Source organism: Pleurodeles waltl, chromosome 3_1 (genome assembly GCF_031143425.1).
Source record: "Pleurodeles waltl isolate 20211129_DDA chromosome 3_1, aPleWal1.hap1.20221129, whole genome shotgun sequence".
Classification (NCBI taxonomy): domain Eukaryota; kingdom Metazoa; phylum Chordata; class Amphibia; order Caudata; family Salamandridae; genus Pleurodeles; species Pleurodeles waltl.
This window is the reverse complement of record NC_090440.1, coordinates 1313404492-1313431236: the sequence shown is the minus strand read 5'-3', so window position 1 is coordinate 1313431236 and position 26745 is coordinate 1313404492. Positions and strand designations below refer to the sequence as shown.

General features: G+C 43.4%; 1 protein-coding gene across 1 annotated transcript in view; it reads left to right on the top strand.

Moving 5' to 3' along the window:
* PDIA5 (protein disulfide isomerase family A member 5) overlaps positions 1 to 26745 on the top strand; it is an 828396-nt gene that overhangs the window by 643213 nt on the left and 158438 nt on the right. Inside the window, exon 14 of the mRNA XM_069224665.1 lies at positions 26280 to 26410. Coding sequence (XP_069080766.1) covers positions 26280 to 26410 — 131 coding nt within the window. The remainder of the gene's footprint in view (positions 1 to 26279; positions 26411 to 26745) is intronic.

Sequence of the window (26745 nt, the reverse complement as noted above, 5' to 3'; positions counted from 1 at the left end):
AGTACCTTTATGTGCAAGGACAAATTCAAAATCTTTACATTGGCTCAGATCCCTTCTACCCTTAACTGGGGAGATTGGACTGTGTCCTTGAATTTGAAGGACATGAATTTTCATGTGTGTGTCCTGCAGCCCCACAGGCATTACCTGCAGTTTAGGTGGGCCTAGAGTACTTTTAGTTTGCTGTGCTCCCATTCGACATCACTAGCACCCCTGGTGTTCAAAACAGTGACTTTTTCAATTGCTGTACATCTTTGGAGGTTGAGAGTTCCTGTATCCCTGATGACAGGCTTCTGAAGGCGATCTCATTACAGTCAGTTGTGGACTATCTACAGACCACAGGGTAACTCCTTATGTCTTTGGGGCGTACCACAAACAAGCTGAAGTACCAGTTGACTTCACTGCAGAAACTATAATTAATTGGGGCAATCCTGGACTCAGTGGATTTCAAGGCTTTTGCTCACCTGCAACGAGTCTAGGGTATTTAAGATATGATCACAATGTTTTAGGCTCAATCCTGGATCCTCGTGAGGGTTGATCTGAGGCTTCTTGGCCTCTTACGCTTGTGCATCCTCATCAACTGTGCCAGGTGGTACATGTGAGCCCTGCAGTGGAACCCAAAATTCCAGTGGGCCTAGCATCAACTATGGCTTACTGACGCTATTCAGGTCTCCGAGAAGTCTGCCTGAGATCTGCAGTGGTAGTTGACTGATCACAATTTGTCCTGCGGCAGGCCACTTTCCCTCCTCCACTCGGAGCGGACAGTAATGATGGATGTATCTCTCCTGAATTGTGTTAGGGTAGAGAGAGTCATCTGAGGGAGGTAGAGAGCAAGGGTCTTTGGTCACAAGTATAGGGCAAGGTCCACATTAACCAACTGGAGCCATCAGTTTTGCCCTTAAAGCTTTTCTGTTGTCAATCAGGGGGAGACTTGTGCAGGATCTCAAGGACAACACTACTGCACGTGAGACTGCAATAAGCAGGGCATACTCTGTCCTAGGTACCTTGCCAAGAGGCTTTGTATCTCTGGAGGTGGTTAGTGTGCTAGGACTTCACTCTAGATGCTAGCCACCAGGCAGGGTCCCTTAATGCCAGAACAGGCATCAGGCAGATCCCAGTGATGTCTAGATCCTGAGGTGGCAGAGGGTAATTTGGTCAGTGGTGAGATACCAGTGTAGAGTCTTTGGCCCAAAACACAAGTGAATGCGTGGTAACACTTTACAAGCACCCGGTGATCTGTGTTCTACAGATGCTTCACCAGAAATCCTGTCCACCTGCTGCTCAACTCCCTACTTAAGATACTGGCAATCCCAGAGATTTGGATGAGGTGGCCTCACTCACTTAATGTGACATGCTTCATCATAGGCCACCTCGTCCCACCCTGTTAAGATGATACTACCAGGGTGGACTCAACTTCAAGTTGGGCTATCTTGAGGGAGTTTTTAAATATTATTTTTCCTGGATAATTTACACAGATCCAGTTGGTGCTATTAAAATTACCTTTGGGTAAAGCAAAAAGTGTCCTTTATTACAGAGGTACACTTAAAAAATTACTAAAAGTACTTCTCAAAGGATGTCAATGGGTATTAAGAGCCTTGCGTACTTTTGTGGTGCAACATGTTTTTGCCCTTCTTGCAGCCTATAAAGGTCTCAGGCATTTGTCAGTGCCAGGGTGTCGAACCCCTATCTTAATTTAGGAAAGGGAGTGAAAAGTCATGGAGGGAATCTACCTCTCTTCCTTTAATATCTTGGTGGTAGTACCTGGTCGTGGGAAACAAAAGCACAAAGAAAGCTAACAAATTTGAGGGGTAAATTCGTACTTCACAGACCCCGCCTTGCGTCAATGATACGATTTTGCTTATAAATTTTGTTAAAAGCAACTGAAGGAACAAACACATATCTACACACACACACACCGCGTGATGAAACACAACCAATCATATAACACATGTGAGGAAATGTGACTTGGACACGTAACAGGGATGTACATGCACATTCTTCATGTTGGCAGTTAGTAGTTACCTAGGATTAGAGGACCTTTTGCCTCATGGTCTGTTCTGGCTGGGCGTCTCCTGTAGTCACACACTTGGGAATATGTAATGTTGGATATGTACAACAACCCAATAATCAAAACACCACATAGATCCTCCATCCAAGGACCACATTACAGGTGGTGCTACAGAGACCCACTAAAATGCCTTAATTTCGCTTATTAAATTCCCTGAGCATAAGCGCTGTGACTGCAAGCAACCTTACTCCCCCTCACTTATTTCATCAAGAAGTGCCTGTGTCGATCCTACTCCTCCCTGTGGAACAGCCATCTGGTAGAATAATTGGCGGTACTGTGGGGGCTTTTATAAAGGCATGGGGCTCTTATCCTCATACACTGTGTAAATAGATACACCTGTGAATTAGCCGGTTTATAGTGCCTGGTGAATGCCCAACCTGTGTATGACCTGTGGGTCTTTTCTAATTTGTTGCAGTGTAGGGAGAGACATGCCGGAGCGTGCCCTTCCCTGCAGACTGTGCCCAGCTTTGATGTAACACGTTGTGGCAGTGGGGCAGTACGTGATGACACAAAAGAAGGAGAAAACACAGAAGGATATGGGGAGATTAACACTGGCCTCCACAATAATTCCTCCTTTAACCAGACAGAAATCAACTCCCACCTGAGGTGGCCACTTTTGAACAGCCAGTAAGCTTAGGCCTCAAATCTTTGAAACAGAACAGGCAGAAGACCTTCCAGAACTTCAGTAGAGCTGAAAAAGGGGCTCTTACAGATCTAAAAGGTGGCACATCTGTGGTCATAAAACCAGAAGACAAAGGGGTGGAACTGTCATACTCCCAAGAGAGATGTATCACAGTGGGAGTTTGAAATTACGGGGGAACATCTTACCTTATGAAAAGAAATAGCACTAGAGACAAAAACACAAGACATTATGTAAGGGATCTCGTTTCTAGTGAGTGGGGGTCTAGACACCTTCACTTAACAGACAGTAGTGAGGCACCAGCGCTTGTGACACACTGAAGACAAGTGGCCTCTGGGAGACAGCTAACCATATACTCACACATGGCTGAGGACAGTGATCTATTATTTCATGTTGTTTGGGCTGTCACACTGAAGAGTAGTGAACTGTTGTATGCAAACTACACTGACAACAACACACATTACTTGATTGATCACTGTACACAGCCATGTGTGGTCCCTGGAGTGTGAATTGATTGTGGGCTCTACTCAGTTGTGTCCTAGGTCACTGGCTAATAGGCAAGGTATATCAGCAGGCACCAACTTCCATACCTACACAGTTACTTATCATGTATATAACACATGGCCAATCCCCAATCTTCAGGGCGAGATGGCCGAACCAAAGACATCAACCTGGCAATGTTACAGGCAGGAATATGCCCTGGACTCACCCCGTTGTAGCTGCTATGCTCTCCTCAAATGCAAATCAAACTCCGGGTAGGCCACTGCCCAAATGCGGGCCATTAGGGAGGTCAAACTCTGATTTGCGCCCCGTCCACATTGGGAGGACAGTCCTAGCTGGACCTCAGCTGTCTTCTGGGCCCAGTGTCTGAGGTACTCCCACCTCTTGCAACAGTGGGCACTGCACCAGCCATAGACCCCGAGGGCCTGCACCTTCTGGGAGAATGCTTCCTAAATCCCCTTCTTCTGAGGGGTGTTGACCTGTATGGATTGAAGAGACAAATCAGAAGGTTACAAACATAGGTTTTTGCCCAAATGTTTGTGGCACACACGTCGGAAAAAAAAACAAGCACAAGATTGTTAACACACCACAAGTGTAAAGCACACATGCTGATAGGTACATCGATATGACTACGCACTTTTGGAGTCATCTGCAGACTAACCCACTACCTTGTTCATGGTCTACACTGACTAAGCAAGCCTACCGACATCAGGTAGCCCAGGCTCAGCAACTTGTACTATGATGCAAGCCAACTTGTACTGTGATGCGAGCCCCAATGAAACATGACACACCACTGTGGCTTCTGAAGGGTAAACTCCTCAAGACTGACTGGACTGACACATTTACACTCTGCAACATAGACTCACTGCATACAGTCCCTACAGGCAAGTGCCACAGTACAGACTTCATCCAAAGACTTGAGTTAAAATGAAAGGGCTGCTATCGTGGACACAGAAATTCTCTTCCCTGTACATGTATGGACATGTGGCCTACCCAATGTAGACTCTTGCGACTTATGGGTGCGTTTCTGTGGTATCACAGAACACACTTCTGAAAGTATGTGACTAACCTACAGAGATGGCATCAAACAAACAAAATTATGTTTGGTCTAATTTCTGCCATATAACCAAGCTACTGAGTCACATGTCATGGCCTCCCTGGAATCTTCACACTATCTGCACTGTAGATTTGTCAGTGGTGCAAAACGCCTGTATTGGAAAAATATTACTTACGTGCAAGTGACATAAGAGTTGAGGGAGTAAGGGGCCTGTCATAAGTCAATGATTCACACTGACAACGATGCAAAATGCACATATGTATTAGTTGAGGGATTTACCTCAGTACCCATGCCTAATCTAGTCAATGGACAGAGGAATTCAGGCCACATTTTGCCACTAGAGGCTCATATTGGCCACATGACAGGATCTGCAGGTCTACAGGGAGTCGGCACAGTGCCTCAGTTGCATAGTAACACTAACTCCACACCTCCCTTGATTAGGTCCCATACTAGGACAGGCCCTGGTCTCTGAAGGCTGAGCGCAGGGAGCATACATGACACTCAAATTGCCATCACTTTCATGCACGACACATCATGTGGCCATCATCAATGAGGCTTGTGTGGCACTCTGAAGTGCACAGTGAGTTATTATATGCCTCTCGTATAACCGTTTGACAAGGACAGATGTGGGATGAATGAACAGTGGTACTATACACATTGCTTACAAGATCCTCAAAGGACTCAAACAGTATGCATACACAGCTCATGCTGTAATGCACATACATCTCATTTGACATTTACAACCATCACATCCATTGATGTGTCCTTGTATGTCTGTAAAGCATCTTTGCTTAGAGATATGAATGCAACACAAGGATGATTTAGGCCTCAAAACACTTCACACAAAATAATGTTAATGTGCAGTACACAGAGTACTTTTCTCCACTACTTGCACCATGCATTGATGCCACACAAAATGTTGCAACAGGCACACAAGAAGTATAACTGGCACACAGCAGCGCATTGTAACCTGTGAGGAGGAAAGGATGGTGTTGAACAGAGTCATATGTGCCTATGAGGTTCTGACCTGCTTCTGTGGAGAGCCTTAGGGCTTGACTATACAGGGGAAGAACCTCATCCATATGTTTCTCCAGCTCCACTGGTGAGAAGGCATGGGTTTTCACCTGCTTGGCACGGCACGACTGCTCCCTGAGGTGGCACACAGCAGCTGAAGGGTGGGGTTGTTGATGGCAGCAGTGTCAGGAGTCAAGTAACTGTTTTGCAAAACGCTGTGCACACGTATGCCACTTACTCGGTCATTACCGCCGACGGTCACAGCAATTGGCCCATGACCGCCACAGGCAACAACGTTAGCCTATGGCTGTGTCCACTGCAGTTGGTACCACCCACCACATGGATGACTTCAGCCGGCAGCCACAGGTGGTTCCTAATGTCCAGTGAAGTAGGTCAGACGTCTGCAATTTTGGGGATTGGAACTACAGTATTTTGCCCTGTTAAATGTGTCCCAACACAAATCTGTTGGATCATCACAAACATCATGAAGCAATCTGGTTGTGTAGATTGTACTACCTAATTACTAGTGTAATGTGTTGCTGGGCACAGATGGCATATGATGGCGGTGCAATGTCCACCACCGCTAACAGTATATTTGGCAGTTGGAAAAATCTGTTAAGTTTCGAGGGGCAATTGAGTAGCCAATAGTTTAGTGCTGCCCAAATTCATGTTGTGAACACATGTTTTGTCAACCATAGGGATCACATTTGAGCGTTGTGTAGTTGACAGCTATGATATGTACGGGGTGTAATGTATTTCCAGTCTGAAATGCTTTGCTACATGATTTTGTGTGTATGCATCATGTATGTTGGTGAGGACACAGTGATTACTACTCCAACTCATGTATTTGTACACATAACTACCCTGGAAGAGGGAGGACGCAACAACCTCCAGTGTACCGTTCACTGCAGACCTTCAAACCATGGAGGAATGCCATATCATAAAAATGTACCATCTGAATAGGCAAACAATTGTGGATTTATGCCGTCAGTTGCAGCCAGATAGGATGCCTGAAAACAGTAATCCAACCTGCATGCCGCCCATTGTTCAAAGCATGTCAGTATTGCACTTCGTGGTCACAGGATCCTTCCAACCTACAGTGGCCATATCCGGTGTTATGTCCCAACCTATGTTCAGTCTTTTGTTGAGAGATTTCTTATCAGCAATGATGAAACACATTGACAACTATAGCAGTTTCCCCCATTGTGAGGATTTAGCCAATGTAAAGGCTGACTTATATGTTTTTGCTCACCTCCCACATGGTGGGAGCCACTGATGGTACACGTTACCTTGGTACCACCGCAGGCCAGTGAACAAGTCTGTCACAACAGGAAAAACTTCCATCCTATCAACATGCAAGTTGTGTGTTTGTTGTATCTCGAGATCTCAAACGTATGTGCCCGTTTCCCTGGATCAGCCCGTGATTCCTTTGTAATGCAGAGCAGAACCACACCCCAACTGATGCCAAAACTGTAACCTGAGAGGGCCTGGCTGGGTTGGTAAGTCACAACTGTTCTGATTGTGTATGAGCAATGTCAGGAGCTACAATCGTGAAGTGAGTGACTTATTGTTGCACTTATGTCTCATTCCTAAAGAGGAGACTCATCATATCCAAACTGTCCATCCTTGGTTATTGACGCAACTGAGGAATTCAACTACACCAGGGGAAGTCAGCTTCAGTAAGGCCCATGGAAGAACACAGCAGTCAGTGGGGAGGGCTTTTAGGCTCCTGAAGGCTAGATTTCGCTGTCTGGGCAAGACTGGGGGAGCCCTCCTCTACTCACCCGGGAAAGTGTGTCAGATCACTGTGGCATGCTGCATGCACCACTACATTGCCTTGCAGAGGAATATCCCTTGCATCCTAGAGGAGGGGGAGCCTGCAGTGCCACCGGGTGAGAATACTGAAATGCCAAATGGAAAATGACAGTGGTGAAGAGGAGGAAGCTGACCCGCGGCAAGATCTCATCTACAGCTTCTTCTCATGAGTGTAAGAATGTATGTGATGTCATGACTTTGACTGTACAATATACGGTAGTTTTGATAATGTGTATAGTAAATATTTTGTAAATAGTTTGTGAGCTGATACCCAGCCAAAATATGCCAAAGGTTGTTCGATTAGATAGCTTTTGACCCATCTCCCATCTTGATAATGTTGCTTTGTTTGTGTCAGAATTATTGCAATGTATTTTGTTTTCCAGATGCTGGCTATGTGACTTGTGTCATATGTATGGTTTCTTGGCTATACTCCTTGTTTTGCTTTGTTCAGGTATCTTCACCATAACATCTACATGTGGGCATTTCAGAGTTATAACATGGCCAGGTATGTGATGCTGTTTTGACATACGAAGTGGACATGGGTTGTTCCAGGGAATGTTGGTCACAGACTTTAGATGTAGGAGACCATGCGAAGACAGCTTGCACGGTGATAGGATGGAATTTCAGAAGACTCCATTGGACTCTTGTCATGTGGTGGCCATGATGCATCACGTGTGTCGTCATGTGGTCAGAAAATATATAGTTGTGTGCCAAAATCATGTTAGTTACCATTCACATTGGCTAAACACTCATTTTGTATGGCCTGTATGAAGCTGTTGATGTGTTTCATCATTGTAGACCAAGGTGCCTGTGCCAAATCACTGACATTTGTTTGTGTGTTTGTGTCATACGACCAGATGCACAAGCACTGGATTGTAATGACCCTGTGATCAGAAACTGTTGTACTGACATCTGTCTGTGCCTTTCATGATATGATGTTGTATTACTTTGGGGTGGTAGGTGATATGGCTCCAGCTGATGACATCAACCACTTTAATGTTTGCCTATTCTACATGACGGTGTCCAACAAATCCCTTTTGTTCCGTGGTCTGGAGGTCTGTACCTATAAATATGTTCATTTACCAAGTATGATTCAATCATATATAATTTGCTATGTTTCAGACAATTTGACAGCCTATGTGCTGAACAATGTAATCAAATTTCTTCTTTGACAAATCACTTATATGTATGTGTTTGTGTGGAATGGTTGTAATCCTGAGCTGAATGCTGTGTACATGCAACATATCCCATCTTGAACACATACCTTGGATGATCATGGTCCGACCTATCTACAAGGCAAAATATGAAATAAAGATAGACAGTGAGTTAGTGATGGGTGAATTTATTGGGAAGCTACATATTTGTGAAATGAATGAACAATAATTAAAATGTGAAGGAGTCAGTCATGGTGAATGAAATCATTGGATTGGATGCCATACCATTGGAAGTCCAAAGTTCAGGGTATTCTTCCCATTGGAAAAGGAAAGTGGTTCAGGATCAGTCAACAGAGTGAATGTGCGACACACAAAGGACGACATTAAGGAAGAGGATTATTGCTGGCAATAGTGGGTGTCTTGCCATCCGCACCTCCTGGATTCTTGTATGGATGTCCCTGCTTGCGGAGGGGATGAGGGGAATCAGCTGCTGCAGGGGTGTCTGCATCTGTTTATACCTCTGGCAGGGCCTTCCGGTGTCTGCCTCAGATGTAGTTTGGCATGCAGTACTTGCCACACAGGAAGCACTAGATGTTGGCAGTAAAGCCCTGCTCAGTGTGGTGTTAAATTTTCCTCAGCACTCCTGGTAGGGTGCCCATTTCATTATTATGGACATCCATTTTGTCTGTTGTCACCTGCAGCTGCTTAATGTCCCGGAGTTCAGTCAACACCTGACCCATCACACCTTGGGGCTCCTCATGTACCCCCCAGGCGTGGTTGATGGTGTCCTGGTAGACAGCAGCCCCAGTGGCCCCACTCTGCTGGCCCACAGCATCCCTCCCATGCACCCTACTCCCACAAGCCTGTCCACTTGGCAGCGGATGCCCTCTCCATCTGGGTTCTGGACCCAAAGTGTTGAGTTGCGCCTCAGGATCCAGGACTAGAGGCCACATTATGATGGAAACTGTGCAAGGTACACAGGTTGGGAGGCTCATGGTTGCTTGTGATGTTGAAACAACAAGTCTGGGAAGGGACGACCTGGCCACAGTGAGACTCATTGTTGCCGTCTGACCAGGTTATCCAAATAGGGTAGGGCCTTTCTCCATGTCCACAGGCCCAGGAGTGTCATCATCACTGAGGGCTTCATCCAGGATAGCAGTGGTTGTCTGTTCCGTGGCCTCCTGGTGCCCAGTGGCAGCTCAACCTGTTGATGAAGGACGTACATTGTTACTGGTTAAAGTGTACCTCCAAAGGTTTTGTTTTATGGTAAGCAGAGACATTGGACATTCTTAAGTTGCATTTTAGCCTATTGTGCCATGTTACAATGGTATTGGGGTATTTGACATGACTTGTATGAAACTCTCAAAAACTATTTGACTGAAGCAGCTGAAGAAATGTGCAGATTAGTTGCACTTGGCAGGTGGGTAAACTTAATTTTGGTTGTCACTAACAGGGGTATATGAGCAGGTGCACACTGGGCTAGTGGTTGAAGTTAGAGGAACAGGGCATATTGGCCCTCATTCTAAGTCTGTCGGGCGGCGGAGGCCGCCCCCCAGACTTCCTCCCTCCAGAATACCGCACCGCGGTCGGAAGACCGCTGCGGCTATTCTTAGTTTTACACTGGGCTGGCGGGCGACCGCCAAAAGGCCGCCCGCCAGCCCAGTGTAAAACCCCCTTCCCACGAGGACGCCGGCTCAGAATTGAGCCAGCGGAGTGGGAAGGTGCGACGGGTGCAGTGGCACCCGTCGCGAATTTCACTGTCTGCAATGCAGACAGTGAAATTCTTTGTGGGGCCCTCTTACGGGGGCCCCTGCAGTGCCCATGCCATTGGCCCATTGGCATTGGCATGGGCACTGCAGGGGCACCCAGGGGCCCCACGACAACCCATACCGCCATCCTCTCCCGCCAGGAACAGGATGGCGGCATGGGTTGTCAGTATCCCCATGGCGGTGCAGCGAGCTGCGCCGCCATGGAGGATTCTAATGGGCAGCGGAAAACCGGCGGGAGACCGCCGGTTTTCCACTTCTGACCACAGCAAAACCGCCGCGGTCAGAATGCCCTGCGGGGCACCGCCAGCCTGTTGGCGGTGCTCCCGCCGACCCTGGCCCCGGCGGTAAGGAACCGCCGGGGTCAGAATCAGGCCCATTGTGTGTTGCAGTCAGGTTACTCCCTCTGCTTCCCAACAGTTGACAGGTGGCATCCTGCCAGGGGAGTAAACTTCATTTTGGAGCTCACTAACAGAGGTATTTGAGCAAGTGCACACTGAGCTGGTGGGTGGAGTTGGAGGAACAGGGTCTACTGAGAGCTGCAGTCAGGTCACTCCCTCTACTTCCCAACACTTTACAAATGGTATCTTCCCAGGTGAGTAAACTTCATTTTGGGGTATATGAGCAGGTGCACACTGGGCTAGAGGTTGAAGTTAGAAGGACAGGACCTATTGGGCTTTGCAGTCAGGTCACTCCCTCCACTTCGCAACGCTTGACAAATGGCACCCTGCCAGGTGAGTAAACTTAATTTTGGAGGTCACTAACAGGGGTATATGAGCAGGTGCACACTGGGCTAGTGGTTGACGTTAGAGGAACAGGGCATACTGGGCTTTGCAGACAGGTCACTCCCTCTACTTCCCAACACTTGACAGATGGCATCCTGCCAGGGGAGTAAACTTCATTTGACAGTTAACAAACATGGATATATGGGCAAGTGTACTCTGGGCTAGTGGTTGAAGTTCGAGAAACTGGGCCTTCTCGTAGTTGTAGTCATGTCACCTCTCTGTACTTCCCAACACTTTACAAATGTTGGGTATTACATTTCTGAAGGTAGACTGCATTTAGGTTTGAGCATACATTTACATGTTGAGACATACCATAATTCCTGGGATGATGATTTGATATTGAGAGATTTACAGGCACCATTTCATCGTATTGTATATGATGGGCCTTGGTAGCTGTGCTGTTGGGTCCAACAAAACCCATAGGCAGAGTTATATCTCAGATACTCTGGGTATTGAATGTTGGTGAAATACATCAACAACACAGTGGCAAAAGCCGAGCTGTGGGCATGCAGGACATTATATTTTTGTGGCAGCTTTTGTGTGGTAACTTACTAGACTCCACTCCCCCAGGTATTTGTGTCAATCCCTTAGGATGCAGGATGGCCAAGACCTTCTCTCCCACGAAGAGAGTCTTAATGCGGCACTGGGAGTCTTGTTGAGCTCCATCTGTTGCCTGGAGGCCAGGGAACAGACCCTGCCCTCAGGTTGATCCGCCTCTTCCTAATGTCCTCCTTTATGTGTAGAGTGGTACCTACAGCATTCACTTGCTGATGATCCTTTGCCACAGTTACATTTTCCTGCTGAGAGGAGTATGCTGAACTTAGGCTCCAAACAATCATGGCTCTACTCTTATGATTTCATCCACCATGACTCTCAACCCATCTTCAGAAAAACAGGGATTTTTGGGACGTAGTGAACACCTAATGAAGGTGACAGGGACTTCATTAACAGGGGAAGTGCAATAGGGAGTAAATTAACAAAATTGTGTGCAAGGTGTTATATGTGATGGTGAAAAAAGTGATGCCTAATCTGACAAATTGAGAAATGGTGGTCAGTCTACTTCGTACTCCAGTGAAATGCAAAGGATTGTAGTCTGTGAAGGGGTGTGTTTTATAGTGTGATGTGCAGGTGTGTCCACTGGGCCAATGTGTGTCAACTGTGTTGTTTTTGAATTCATCCAATGTGCACTTGTCTGTTACTTTGCTGGACGCGTACCATTGTGTTTGACTGCCATTGGCCAACCGCTGCGAGGAGACTGCCACGTTGACTGGGTGTTTGTAATAGGCTTTGTGGTTGGCCACAGCACTGAGAGCACTTGATGTCAGACCACCAAGATACAAGATGGCAGTGTCGCTGCTGTCTGCCTTTTTGATTTGCGAGCAGCGGTTCTGCTTGTTTGCATCGTAATACTGTAGGCTAGGGACCATCGGTACAGCAGTTATTTTGTGCTCGCCAGCATGGCGGTGTGGCAGTCCGATCGCCAAACTCTTAATCGGACCCTTGGTCTTTGGGTGGTTTCTCAAAGTAGCACTTCTCTGGTTTATTAGTAGTTGATGAGCCTGTAGATAAAAATGTATGTCTTTGACAAACCTTTCATGTTCTGTAAGATCTCGCATAAAAGTGTGAATATTGCTTAGATGGAACAGTACCGGGTGGTGCAAGAGATCAGTAACAAACTGCACCCTTCAAGCATTGAAAGGCATTACACCACCCAAATCAACCAATGGGAGTACAAAATTCAGCCTTCCGCTTATCAGAGTTCTGAGATACTGAAGTATATCTGAGTTTAAAAGATACGAATAGCTGTTCTTGGCTATAACTTAGTTTAGAACTCCATATTCAATGCTTGGTTGTAGTCAAGTTTTGTCTTAAGAGATGCCACCATTAGAGTTATAAGAGTGATTTATGGATCTTGTTACTCAAATGTAGCTAATACTCCTTTCTTTAATTTTGTGCGATTGGATATGTTCGGTTAAAAATGACTCCAGCATCTCATTGTAGATTGGTGTGCAATTAATCTCCTGCGCAGAGAAACACATTTTCTGGAGGATATGAAAATATATCTGGGAAGGCATGATGTTTAGTTGGAACATTTCAAGAAATAATCTGTGCCCAATCCTGAACTCAAATGTTTATAGGCTAGTAACTTGATCGTCCTTGCCTAGTTGATGAAATGGTTTTGTTGTACAAGTGAAGAAATGCAAAAAATAGTGGAATGTGAGGCGCCTACATTGAGATAAAAGGTGATGAGTTTTTGATTGTGTGATGTTAATGTATAATGGTGGTTTCTGTTTTGTAACTTAGCTAGAAGTAAAAGGAATTTCACCTACAGTTTCCACTCTGTCGAGGCACTCTTCCTCCTTCTCCAGAGGAACTGAATGATACAGAGCCTAGTCTCCATCCATGTAAACCCTAGAACCTCCAGAGTCAAACAAGAAGGGAGCTTGGATTATTGTTTTGTCAAGATGGAAAACTTGTAGAAGAATGAAACAGATTACTTTGACAGATAGAGCTCTGCAGAGGTTCTGATATAATTCTGGTATCTTCTCACTGAAGTAAGGATAAGTGTTTGTTTTCTAGCCTTCTTTTAGCCAAAGTGACATCCTCCCTTTAACTGGTCCTTCTGTTCCTTTCCATTCATTACAGAGGAAAAGGACGCATATCATCTGAGTTAATGAGCCACTTGAACAGTAATGCTTTCTGTCTGACAAACTGTCATTGGTGTTGATTCACAAAAATGGCAGGAGAAGCCGAGGTGACCTCATCCAAATGTTCATGTTCTGCTGACATCACAAGAAGTAATATCACATTACTTTTTTATCCTAATGATGTGAGAGAAGGTGTTACATCATGGCCTTTGACATAATAGCATGAAGGTAGTGACAGATCTGAACTTGAAAAAACAATAATAAATAAAAGATTAAACATTAAGTGCAAAATAAAATGTTGCAAAAGGCTGCTAAAGCAGATGCAAATATGTTTTCTATTTATAGTTTCCATAAGAATATTGTTTTTTGTCTTGCTAATAACTTTGGCACCACATGATGAATCTTCACGAAATGTTCAAAACTAGTTTGCCCCTCACTTCAGCTGCTGCCTGGAGAAATTTGGGGTGATTCTTCAAGCGAGGGTTGAGAAAAAGGAGGGTCCCAAAATGAGTTTTCCCTTGCAATTTTCCATAGGAATTTTAGGCACCACTACATCCAAAGCCGCTGGCCAGAATTATACCAAATTTGGCAGAAAGCTAGATGTTGGTCCAGAAAGATCTTTTTGTAATTTTGTGTAAATCTGTTCAGTAGTTTTGGAGTTATTGAAGAAAATAGTTTATGTGTATCTAGAGACGTGGATCCATGCTCCAACACCAATGCTGTGAATAGCTGATCGCAATTTGACAGAAAGGTTGCTGCTGCCATTTTGTGTAGCAGGGCTCAGTTCTGTGTGTGTGTGGGGGGGGGGGGGTATAAGTTAAAAGTGATAGAGCGGGACAGGAGTGAGATACCCTGACACCATGGGACTAATAGCGGGCTCTGTAAGGGACCACTCATGGCCCAGAAATTGCCCAAAAAGGTTTTTTTTCTTTATTATTTTGAGAAGTGCGAAGATCGTCCATGTGCTCTGTGCAGCCCTGTGTGACTGGGAAGGATACAGACCACAGTTAAAAAAAAACATACACCTACTCACACACCCATACAGCCACTCACACATCTGCCACAGACCCACAAAACCACTTACACACCCACTCACAGACCCACACAAACACTCATACACCAACTCATACAGCCATACATACACCCACTCACACACAGACCCACAAAATCACTGTCACACACAGTCACAGACCCCCCCACAGCCACTCACACACCCGTACAGCCACTGACACACCCACTCATAGACACACAAAACAACCATTCAGAGACCCCCACAGCTACTCTTCATACACACACCCAGTGATGTCATGAATGATGTCATAGAACATGTCATGAGTGATCTCATATGCGAGGTCGTAAGCAGTGCATGGCAGGGGCACAAGTTATAGTTAGTGGTGCTAATTATAACTGCTGAATTTCTAGGTTTTATTTAGTTCAAAACATTAAAGTTGTCACTGAGAAATTCACATAACTATAATAGTACTTTGACCTTCGGTGTTTTTCAGTGAATTTCTAATCATTTTTTTTAAAGAAAAACAGCGATTTATTTTTACACCTAACTAGAACGTTATTTTAACCTTTGTTTTTTTCAGTGAATTTCTAGGGTTTTTTAAAGTAAATTAATTTGTTATTTAATGCTAATCTATAATAGAGGAAAGATTAAAACATGATTGGATATCATTTGTTTTTTTTTCCCAAAAAAGGTGATGGCTCTTGTGAGACCTGGATGCACAGTCCCCTGCTTGGACTCTGAGGGGCTGTATTTCCTGTTTGGCTCTCGCAAACCACTCACAAGATCGTACATTTAAAATGAAGTGAATTACAGTGCTTTACTATACTTTTGAACAAAATAGAACATTACACATTTTGTTTAAGGTACAAAAATGAATGGTGTACTTTTCTATAGAAGGTATGAAGGAAGTATTGTTTTATGGTCTTGCAAGACACAAAACCACTTGTTAGATGTCCAAGAGAAGAAGCACATCTTATGGAAGGATTCTGATTGGTTTCATATGGATTTTTTTATTTAGAAGAGGAAGGTTGTATCCTTTATGGTTTGTTTTACTATTGGACTTTAGTCCAAGTAGACATATTTGGCTTGCTCTCCTTTCCTGATTGGCTTTCAAGAGATAGATGTCTTTGCCTGACCTACATGAACAGCCAGGAGCTTCTGCACCAGCTCAGCCATCCAATGAATCTTTGGTATGACATTTCTTTTTTAAATGGGGCTAGGTGCCAAGAAGGTTTGTGCAAAGTATGTCAGCTGTAAACTTTGTAGGAAGGAGATCAGCCGGGGGAGCAGGAATAAACAATATAGCATGAGCACCACAGGCCTGTGGTGACACCTGAATTCTGTGCGTCCGCAAAGGCTTGCATAGGCAGACCTGGCTTGTGCTGCAGAGCTAGACAACTCTACTGGGGCTTCAACATAATTTGCTCCAGGAGATACTGTGCCAGCGCATGTTCCAAGTGCACAGGTGGACAGTAACCCTGTTTTTTTTAATATAGCGCTCTTTTGCTGCTTGTGCAAATAGATAATTGTTTCCTCAGAGACAAGCAGGTCTGCCCATAACAAGCTTGACTCAGAGCACAAGTACACCCCTAAGCAGAAGTTTTCTTTTGTGACAATTCTTTTGTAAATTATTCTCCTTTTTGTTTTTAAGGAGCTGCTGTTGGTGTTTAATTCACACCTCAAGTTGTGTCTTTTTGTTCTGCCTTTTTTTTTAAATACCCAAAACATTAAAAATTTTGAAAACACAAACTTTTTTCTAGTTGTTGAAAACTAATAACAAATATAGCTCTTTTGAGAGCTACTATATAGTTTAATGATCTGTGTTGTTTGTACTGGTTCTTTTTTTTTTTTTCTTCTTACAAACTCTTGCGCGACATTCGCAAGAGCTGGAGCACCTAAACTCTTGCTCTCTCCCATATATATTTTGTCAGCTCTCGCAAGAGTCTTGCAAGATTGTAATATTATTTAAAAAATAAGAATTAACCATTGACTAATCACAGTACTTATCTCTTTCACAATTGTCTCTCTCTTAAAAACAAGCACCACAATATCCATTTGTAGTAATAGAATGTATTGTGAACTCATCTGCTCATTTTTATTATTCACAGACCTTTAGGAATCCTGCAGGATCATAAAAATTAGTTAAAAACAATGTACTTTTATAGTTTTCACAGTAGTTATCCCTTAGACACCTCTCTCTAAATCTAGGGGGACAGCATGCCCTCCTACTGCCCCCTTATATATTTTTATTACTTCATTTCCACAACACCGCCAATTTTTCACAGGAAATAGTACTGGCAGCCATTTAATTTCTAATGCTTTAACAAACCTTGAATCTGCGCGCACGCTCTTGCAAGACATGCAAGGCTCTCCCGCGAGAGCTGAAAGCTCATGAGAAAAATGGGCCTCTTGACCAGTTACATGCCTCCAGTTTTAAATTTGCACTCTTGCACTTAGATTTTTGCAGGGCTTCCACAGGACTCTCATGAGCTGAACCATCCAAACGTGCAGTTATTTTTCAACCTTAAGTTCTCAAAAACTATTGAACGGATTTACACCAAATCTCAAAAAGCACAATCTGCGGACCCAGTGGCTTAGTGCCAAATTTGGTGGAATTCCACTCAGCAGTTTTTGCTGTAGTAAATATAAATATGGAAATGCATGGGGATTTTACATTTTGGGATCCCCCTTTTTTTTCTCGGTTCCTGCTCGACAGATCACCCTGAAACTTTCCAAGAAGGAACTTGAGTGGATGAACTTTTTATTGGGAAAGTTTTGTAAAGGTTCATCAAACAGAGCCCAAGTTATTAGCAAACCAAAAAACTCTTAGTCTATGGAAAAGCAGACCTATGACTACCTACTGGCGACCAGCAATAGGTTATATGGAGATATATTTGTGTATGTATGTGCGCAGTCCTTATGATTGCATTTGTAGGTGGCCCCACCAGTTTTAAATGGGGCCAGCTTGTGTCCCCCTCAAGAATCTAGTCCAAAATGTCCCCGTTTTGGTCACGGAACAGAAAGAAAATAGGGCTCATATGAACCCTATTTTCCCTAAGTTCCTGACACTGCCTTTATGATCTCTCAGGTGAGGGGTTGCAAAGTCAGTATCAGCAGCTGCGACCCCTAAATGACATCCAAATGTGTCTGACTTTGTCACTAGCCAAGACTTTTGGCCTCTGTCCATTGGATAACATGCACCCTCCAGGTAGTGTATTGAGACCCTGTTTGATTTCCTTGACATCACAATGCATTGTTTGCTATCAAATTACTTAGCTTCCTTAGAGTGACTAAACAATCCTTGCAGATGCATTTCAGGCCACATTAAACAACACCCACCTGTGATCTATGTTATTGTCTTAGTCACCCTTTGCTAAAATTCTCAAATGATAGGGCATACTAAATATAGCATCATCAGCTTTTAACATAGGACAACCTCTATAGTGTGCACCATAGATTTTGCTTGGATAGATAGAGGACAATTAGGTGTAGTAGTGTTGCCTCAACAAACACTCTGGGTTAGCACTACAACAGTTGACTTTCCCATCCACGGGTACTTAAACTTAGTTCAGTTTACCACCGCTTGAAAGTGAAAGTACAGGTTGTTGTGCCTCCACATAATCTCACTCAATATATAGAGAGTAACAAGTGAACGCACACTGTCTGGCATACCAGCACACAATTAGCCCAAATGCATTGGCTTCTTGCTGAGTTATTGGGCTGACAAGCTTTGGGATGCACTTGTGCTCTGGGAGTAGTACTAACTCTGAGAGGACTGTGAACAGCCTTGTCAGCACCCCCACGTCACTTGTTACTCTCTTCTGAAGCAGGACAACAATGCAGAAACATGTGTCTAGAGATACACCGCTCTGGCTGTACCAATAATGGTGAATACTAAAGACTTTTAATGGACTTGAGTGTTACCATTCTCTGCATTTACCACAATGTCTCTGTTCTATTTGTGTCCTGGTATGCCATGCATTATGATGCTCCTTCCTCCTTTTGTGATTGTCTACTCATTATATTGTTGATGTGTCCGTGCTTGCTGCTTTACAGTCCCTAAGAAAGGGGTCAGGGATGCAATGGTAATTCAAGCCCAGTTTCATTCTTTGAATATCACACACAATTATGCACTAAGAGAAAATACACTTTATATTTAGTAGTGTTTCATGTCAACAGTTACATCCTGTTGCTTAGCACATGTAAAATAACCACATAAAATATTAATAAAACACTGATCCATGCTACTAACAATGAGAATGATATGGACATTTCTAACATAGTCAAAATGTAATTTCACCACCTAACACCCTAAAGACTAATTCTATCTTCTATGAGAACATGATGCACATCTAGAGTTTCTTAGGGTTCAGCACACTGCATATCTGTTTACAGCAGGAAGCTGTAGATATCAGTAGCCGGGAGAGAGTGTTCGCTTGAAGAAAAAAAAAAATCAACTAGGCTCAGTTCCTCCCCTATTGGGCTTGGCTCTGTATCCGTTCTCAGCACAGCACAGGACAGGACGCTACAGCTGTACGGCAATCTGGTGATGTTTATCAGAATATCTGGCAATATCTTGTACAATACCCTTGGACGAAGGATCTCTCTAATCCAGTGTCCACTTGATGAACCTTTTATACTGTTGACCACTGATCTCATCTTAAATGGGATAATTTTGAGGGATTTCTGACATAAGCAGTGTGCATCAATATACTAGTCTTAGACGCATTAGTCTAAACAAAGTTCAGTTCAGACTACATTGTTTATGTTGTTGGTATTAGCTGACCTGGAAATGCATCTACGTCAAAGGTAGACATGCTGATGATCGGGCAGAAAATTGAGTCTGGCCTTATGGTCTTTGTCAGTTAATTGAATTGTATCAATTTAAATTGTGTGCCCTTGGACACACAATTTAAATCCACAGGTTGATCAGCATTTTTCCCCACAGTCCTTATCTGAAATCTCTATGCCTACATCTGAAACCCAAACCACTCCGTCTTCTTTAAGTGAGAGAAAACTAATTCTTGAAACCTCCCTGTAAAGTACTGTCCTTCTCCCATTTCTATGTGATAGGGATGCACGGACTTAAGAGGCTACTAAAAAGAAAGTACAATTTTAAATGTAATTTATAAACTACCTGAACGTCAAAAATATTTTAAATAATGTATATTTAATGTAACATATTATAAATGACTGCTTTAACCGGATTTGTAATTTATTTTAAACAGAGGTGTGATGTTGGAAGAGGGATAGTCTCCATTAATATTTTTCTAATTTGACTTATCGGCCTCCAGGGTTTAAGGTTGTTTCCCATTTTTATTTTAGCCTGATTTATTTTTATGAGTTTATTCTTTTTTTCTTGTGCTAGCACCAATATTCTGGTTAGGTTTACCATTTTGGCTAGAGCTAGGGTTAAGGTGACCAGTAGAGATCATTTTTGGGGTTACAGTGTGCAGGTTATGGTATAGGTCGAGAAATCAACTTGATGTAGATTTAATTTTAATTTAAAGTCTTGAGATTTAATGACAGGCAGTATCATGGTAGGTCGATGCTAAGGTACAGGAGGTGTTAACATGCAAATTAATACCCACAAACTATCTGATGCTAAACCTCAAGCGATCTATAATTCACAGTATGAAAATCTATGTTATTACCAAAGATACATATAGGTAGGTTTGTTTTCAGGTTTATCCCACTGTCTGTGTTAATGATCCCCCTTTAACACAGTAGCTGTGGCTGCACTAGTTACTGTCTGACATTGACTTGATTTGTCGTCTTACTGCTCTCGGATTCCCCAAAATCTTCATAAGACAGTATTTTCTTTGTATCTAAGGTACTCTTGTTCACTTTACTAACTTTACTGTGCGAAGGACATGTTTCTGAAGCGTTTGTCACCAAGTCTAGGATTTATGTTGGTTGTTTTCTTATTCAGAGCACTCAGACTAGGGATTTCAAATTTAAAAAATGTTTTGTTCTATTTTGTTGTAAATGTGACTCTGTATCTGTTTATATTTATATATATTTAGGTAGCTCAATCAAGAATGAATGTAATTCGTTGTAACAGGGAAATATTTACTCGTCATATAATTGGATTTTAAAATTAGCAACTTTGAACACATGGCATGTGGATTATGCGAGTAATGGGTGGGAAAGGTAAACCAAAAAAGACCATAAAAGCATTGCTTTACCGCAGTAATTTAAAGTTCCAGGAAACAATTACTTTCTTGTTTTTAATGCTGCAAATAAAAATGTGAAACCACTGACTAAATGTAGTTTCCTTAAATGTTTTATAACTGCCTAAGACCTACCCTCTCAGGATTGTTAATTACAAAGAGAACCTTTACAGAGTAATACCTTCCCAGCAACCTCTACAGTGAAATCTCAACAAATAAATACTAAGTAATAGGATCATTATTATACCCTCCTGGAGAAATGTCTGCAGGTTGTAATACATACCCTTTGCTACGAAAGTTTTTTCATATACACTATAGTCCATGAAAGTGAACGGGGAACAAGAATCAGCAAACACTCTTGTTACAACCTGCAGACATTTCTCCAGCGGGTATAATAATGATCCTATACCTTTGAAAGGCATGATGTGTATGCAAATTACATTTAAGGACAGGCAAACCATTGGTAAGGTTTACTTTACAAATAAAGGATCCAATCTGTTAGGTTGGAAGCATCAAAGAGAATTGGGTATTAAACTAGACCCTAACAAGGAGGAACCAGTTCTACTGGTAGACATGTCCAATTGTGAGAAAAGTGTATGCAAGGAATTCCCTGAATTATTTGAAGATAGATTGGGATTGTTAAAAGCTTATCAACATAAAATCAAGGTGAAGGAAAAGGCGATCCCGGTAGCCCACAAGGTTAGACCTATTCCTTAGCTAATGCAAGAACCATTGAAACAAGAGTTAAACAGACTGGAGCAGGTGGGTGTTATTGAACCCATTGAAAGCTCCTTATGGTTGGCCCCCATTGTTGTCACTCGCAAACCAGGTGGTAAAGGCATTCGTGTGTGTGTGTGGACTTGAGGGACCTAAATGCAAATATTTGGGTGGATAGGTTTCCCTTACCCAGGATTAATGATATGTTAAGCACCATGAGCCCAGCCAAGTTTTTCAGTGTGATAGATTTATCCTCGGCCTACCATCAAGTCAAGTTGGATCCATCATCTTGTTCCCTTACCTCCTCCATCACACCGTACGGGGCTTTCAGATTTTGTAGGATGCCTTTTGGTCTGATTTCTGCTGCGGCAGTGTTCCAGCGCATCATGCAGGGTATCTTACAAGACATTGACCAGGTGATGTGTTTCCAGGATGATGTATTGATATATTGCATTACTGAGAAAGAGCATGATGACACTTTGAGAAAAGTATTCAGGGCGCTAAGACAAGCTGGTATGACCATCAAGAGAGAGAAATGTCAAATTATTGTGGAATTTCTTGGCCACAAAATAACTAAAGACGATGTACAATCTAAACATGATTTAGTGGTGGCGGTGAAGGAAGCTCCAGCACCCACTAACAAGCAGGAACTCAAATCATTTTTAGGATTAGCTGAATACATGGCAAAGTTTGTGCAGAACATTGCTGTTGTTACGGCCCCAATGAGAATTTTATTAAAGAAAGACGTCCCTTTTGAGTGGAATCAGGAATGCCAAGCAGCCTTCGTCAGGGTGAAGGAGGCCATTGCTAAGTCTCCAAACTTAGATAATTTTGATCCCAAAAGGAAAACGTGGGTGACAACGGATGCCAGTGGCAAAGGCCTTGGGGCGACTTTGTCTCTTAGTGTGGATGGACAGGAAAGGATTGTAACATTTGCGTCTAGATCCTTAAGAAGGGCTGAAGAGAATTATTCCACAATAGAGAGAGAAACTCTAGCCTGCTTTTAGGCCATCCATCATTTTAAGTTTTTCTTATGGAGTTTACCTTTTACAATCAGAACTGATCATAAACCTCTCACCAACATATTTACTACCAAGGGAAGAGAACATGCCACCCCGCATATAGCCAAGTGGATGATGAGCCTAGGCAGTTACAATTTTGTGGTAGAGGACAAACTGTTAAAGAAGAAGAAGGTTTTATTTAATGAACTCCTCCCAAGCCATGCAGCACACCGCTCTCCCAAGAATTCCTCATCCAACATTCTAAGGTAAGCGCCTTGTTGTTCCATTGCCACAACATTCCAAGGAGACACCGGGAGCAACCATTATGAAAATCCCTGTTTTCTGGTGGCTGAAACTTGTATTATTAACAGCTATTAAACAATAACCATGAACATGACGTAACCTGATTTACACATTAGTGTATGACAGACGTAATTGATTGTATTCAGTTTATAGTGCAAATTATTACATCAACAACAAACAAAATTACCTCACCATCAAGATTATAACAGTTTTATAACTGTCTAAGACCTACCCTCTCAGGATCGTTAATTACAAAGACAACCTTTACCAAGTAATACCTTCCCAGCAACCTCTACAGTGATATTTGTACCTAATGTGAATCTTCTAAATCTGTCCGTGACCTCCGTTGGCAGACTGTTCCTTGCTGCAAGGAGTCCATTATCATCATGTAATATGAATTTCTTCCCAATGTAAAACTGGGCTTGGAGAATCTTGAAATACCAGTGGGTGGCACAAGTGACCACTATTCTAGAATTGCTACTTCAAGTTTTGGTAATAAGGTTTCCTTAACTACTGATAAAATATCGACAAAAAACTCTAAAGGGATAAGCCTTTGGCATATGTGACCTGCGTTTCAAAGTAAGTGAAAGGAGCAATGCTGTCACTTGTATTCTGTACAGTCCATCCCACCTCGTGACATTTGGCAAAACCTCTTGATACCTGGTCTCTGGCGCCACATAGTGGTAATTAAAGATTTTCCAAGTACAGTTCAGTAACAGAGTACCTCACATAAATATTTAAATGGGGCACAAGTGCCCCAAGTTCTCAGGAAATCATGCCTTATACATTGGTTCGGGGCATTTGCCAGGCACCAGGGAAAGAATGCCGGTCAGTGGCAGTATCCCCTTTATGGGAAAATTGAAGGGGTAACTGGCCCTGTCAGTGGGGGAATCGGGGCAGAGGATGCTTGAGGGTTGGGCAAGATAATAGGTGCCCTTGGGGAGTCTTGGGAGGCCTCTAATGTGAGGGTTATTTTGCAGGGTTCTTCAAAAGTTGCACACGATTTGCTTGTGGGCTGGTGATGCCTGTTTGTTTTCCACTATAAGGACATGGTTGTTATGTGGGGCGTTATGGGTGCTAGACGTGTTGGGGTGTGGGAAGACATCATGAGAAAGGAAGACAGGTTGAAGATATCGCTGCTTAGCTCTAAGACGGATAAGAGAGAGAAGGGTAGGAGTATGGCTTTACTGGCATCCGACTTCCAGCGGAGTCCATGGCACATGTTACGGCTTTCCAATTTCACTCAGTATTGCTGAAAGCACTTAAGACTTTAGGGTCCCTCCAGGGAAGTTTGAAACCCTCTCTTTCCATATTGGCGCAGCGACTGAGGCTGGCAACAGGGGCCGGGCTTGTGGGGTCATGATACAGCTGGGGCGATGGTCATAAGACTGCTTGCGGAGCTATGTGCACACTGCTGTGTGAAGGGAGAAGCTGCAGGGCATGCTGTGTGAATATTTACTGTATTTACTGCTGTTTTCTGTTTCAGGTTCTGATCCTGCCCAGGGGGTGAATGATGTGGCCAATTGGGTGGTGGGCCTCTCGTTTTATCAAGTGGTCATACCGGCAAGCGGCGCAGAGGGGATATGATGTGAATCTGGGTTCGACAGTCAATTTTTTTTATTGTCACCTGACAGGAAAAAGGGGGTATGAGTCGGCGTGAATTGATTAGGTGCTTAAATGGCATGATGTTAGGGGAACAATGCCCGATGTTTTTGTTCTCCCTTTGGAGAGAGAATGACCTTGTACTACAGAAAAGCTTGGTGCTGTTGATGTCTTGAAGACGGACTTATTGGAGATCTAAGCTCAGTGGTCAGGTTGCTTTCTACCATGGATGGTGTTTATCCTGAGGAGGAATTGGAGGGGGGCAGCAAGACCGTAGCGATTGATAAAGCACGCAGGAATGTCAATAGGGGCATTCACTGGTTTCTAGGGAAATGGTTTTGTGCACTTTAGTCACGCAGGTATTCAGTATGGCAATACAGAGTTTTACAGGAGAGATGGTGGGCATCTATCATGGATGGCCATGGAATTTTGCTTGTTATAGATGAGTCTGGTGTTGGTGAAGATTTTGGACATTCATAGATAGAGGGTACTGCTAGGGGTGGAGGCAGAAAAGGTCAGCAGGTGGCCTTTTCGGGGTGGCCTGGAAAGTTTTGCGCGTGTTTACAGAAGTTTGATTGGCATTGCCGTTGGTGATGCACATGGAAAGGGAGGGGTGAATAACCTTTTACCTGGACTAGGCAGTAAGTTGCAGGTTTAGTATACAAAGTTTAGTTGCTCTGTTAAGACATGCAGTTGTTGGCTGTAGGGGAAAGTTAAGGTTGCAAACTGTTGAAATGCAGTACATTAGGAAGGAGATAGTTGTGTGGTATACCGTGTGTGGGATTGTATGGGTTGGGGGTGGGGGATTGGAAAGTCATTTGAGTTATAGCGAGGCTTTAGTTTTGTAAGGGGGGAGTTTCTACCCAGGAAAATATTGTAATGTGCACCTGTTTCAGTAAAGCAGCATTTTTCACACACTTCAAGTCGTCAGTGTTTTGCCTCCTTTCTCCTAATCAACCTTTTTTTACCCTTTCTTCCATTATGTCTTTATGGTTGGCCTGCTCCAGGTAATTTAGTTCCTGGTTGATTGCTAGCATTGGCCAGAGAAAGGTCTTGTTTTGTAACAGACGACTAAAGATGACGAAAAGATGACCGAAATTGGGCTAATGTCAGTTTGTGATGCTATCTAGTGCGTTGGACATCACAATGACAGTCTGCTGTGTAACACAAGGGGTGGCAAAACGCTCTGAACTTGGGATGGCAAAGATGAGGCGCATTGGAAAAGTTTTCTTTCTTCCCAAGGAACTCCCTGGTTAGGCCTCACAGTCTCCATTAGGGGAAGAGAGGCTAGGGCTTCCTTCTGACACCGCTCCAGGGGCTTTCTAAGAGGCCTTTAATTGCTGCATTACTTACACCACTAGGGGGCAGGGTTTCTTCAGCCTGCAGACATACACCTGGCACTGCATACCCATCCATTTTCAATGTCACTCACAGGGTTTAGCCATGTCTATCCGGCATGGCTGATTCCTGTTAGTCCAAGTACCAAGCATCAAGCAATCCATCTCTGTTTAAACAAATGGTGCAGTGTGCAACCACTTAACCTCCAGTTGGCATACCCTGTGCGCCTGAGTCCAGTAGTTGTGGGGAAGACTTTGTTGAAGGCAGTGTATGGACTATTTCGATGAGCCTACCACTTGGTACCATCACTGCTATTCTGTTTATTTCCGAGAGAGTTTCAAAAAACCTATGGGGGATTTAGGACTCAGGTGGATGACAGCTTGCCATCTTGTCAGGCCTGGTATTGGTTTTACTTGCTGCTGTTTGTCACATCCATTAGCTGCCCCAGCCATAGGATTGTGTCTTCTTGCCTACCCTTTAGCCACACTGTGAAGAGATGCTTCAGAGTTTTCCTACACATCCCTATGGGTTTCTTAAACATTACAGCCCAGATTGGTGTAGGCTCCGACATACTTTCATAGCCTGCTACAAAAAATATCATGTTGTGAGTTAGATTTGTTGTTTTAAACGAAACTGAATGAATTTCCTTTCAAACATCATCATTCTTTCATTTTTCTTTCTCTTACAGTCCAGAAGCTCCTCCGCCCCCTGAGCCATCATGGGAAGAAAAGCAGACCAGTGTTCTGCACCTTGTCGGTGAAGACTTCAGAGAATCTTTAAAGAAAAAGAAGCATGCTTTAGTCATGTTTTATGCACCCTGTAAGTAGAGGCATGTTTCTTCGTCATAGATTTTATCTAACCACATTTGCTGGAAAAACCTTGTTATTTTTAGGTCTGCCTTGGTAAATTGTGGTACCAGTTCTTCAGAATATTCATAAAGTGTGCTTTTCCTATTCCCAGGAAAGCAGATATCTCTCGCTTCTTGCTACCGACTACATGGTGTATTGTTCCACTCTCCTTGAAGTGCCTCCATGCATTGTGGTCCCATTGGAACTATTTTAAATCATTAAAGCATGCTGGTTCATCAGGTTGCTTGTCATGTAAAATTCTGTATCTCCTATATGCATTCCATACAGAAGACGGTCCTTTTTGTT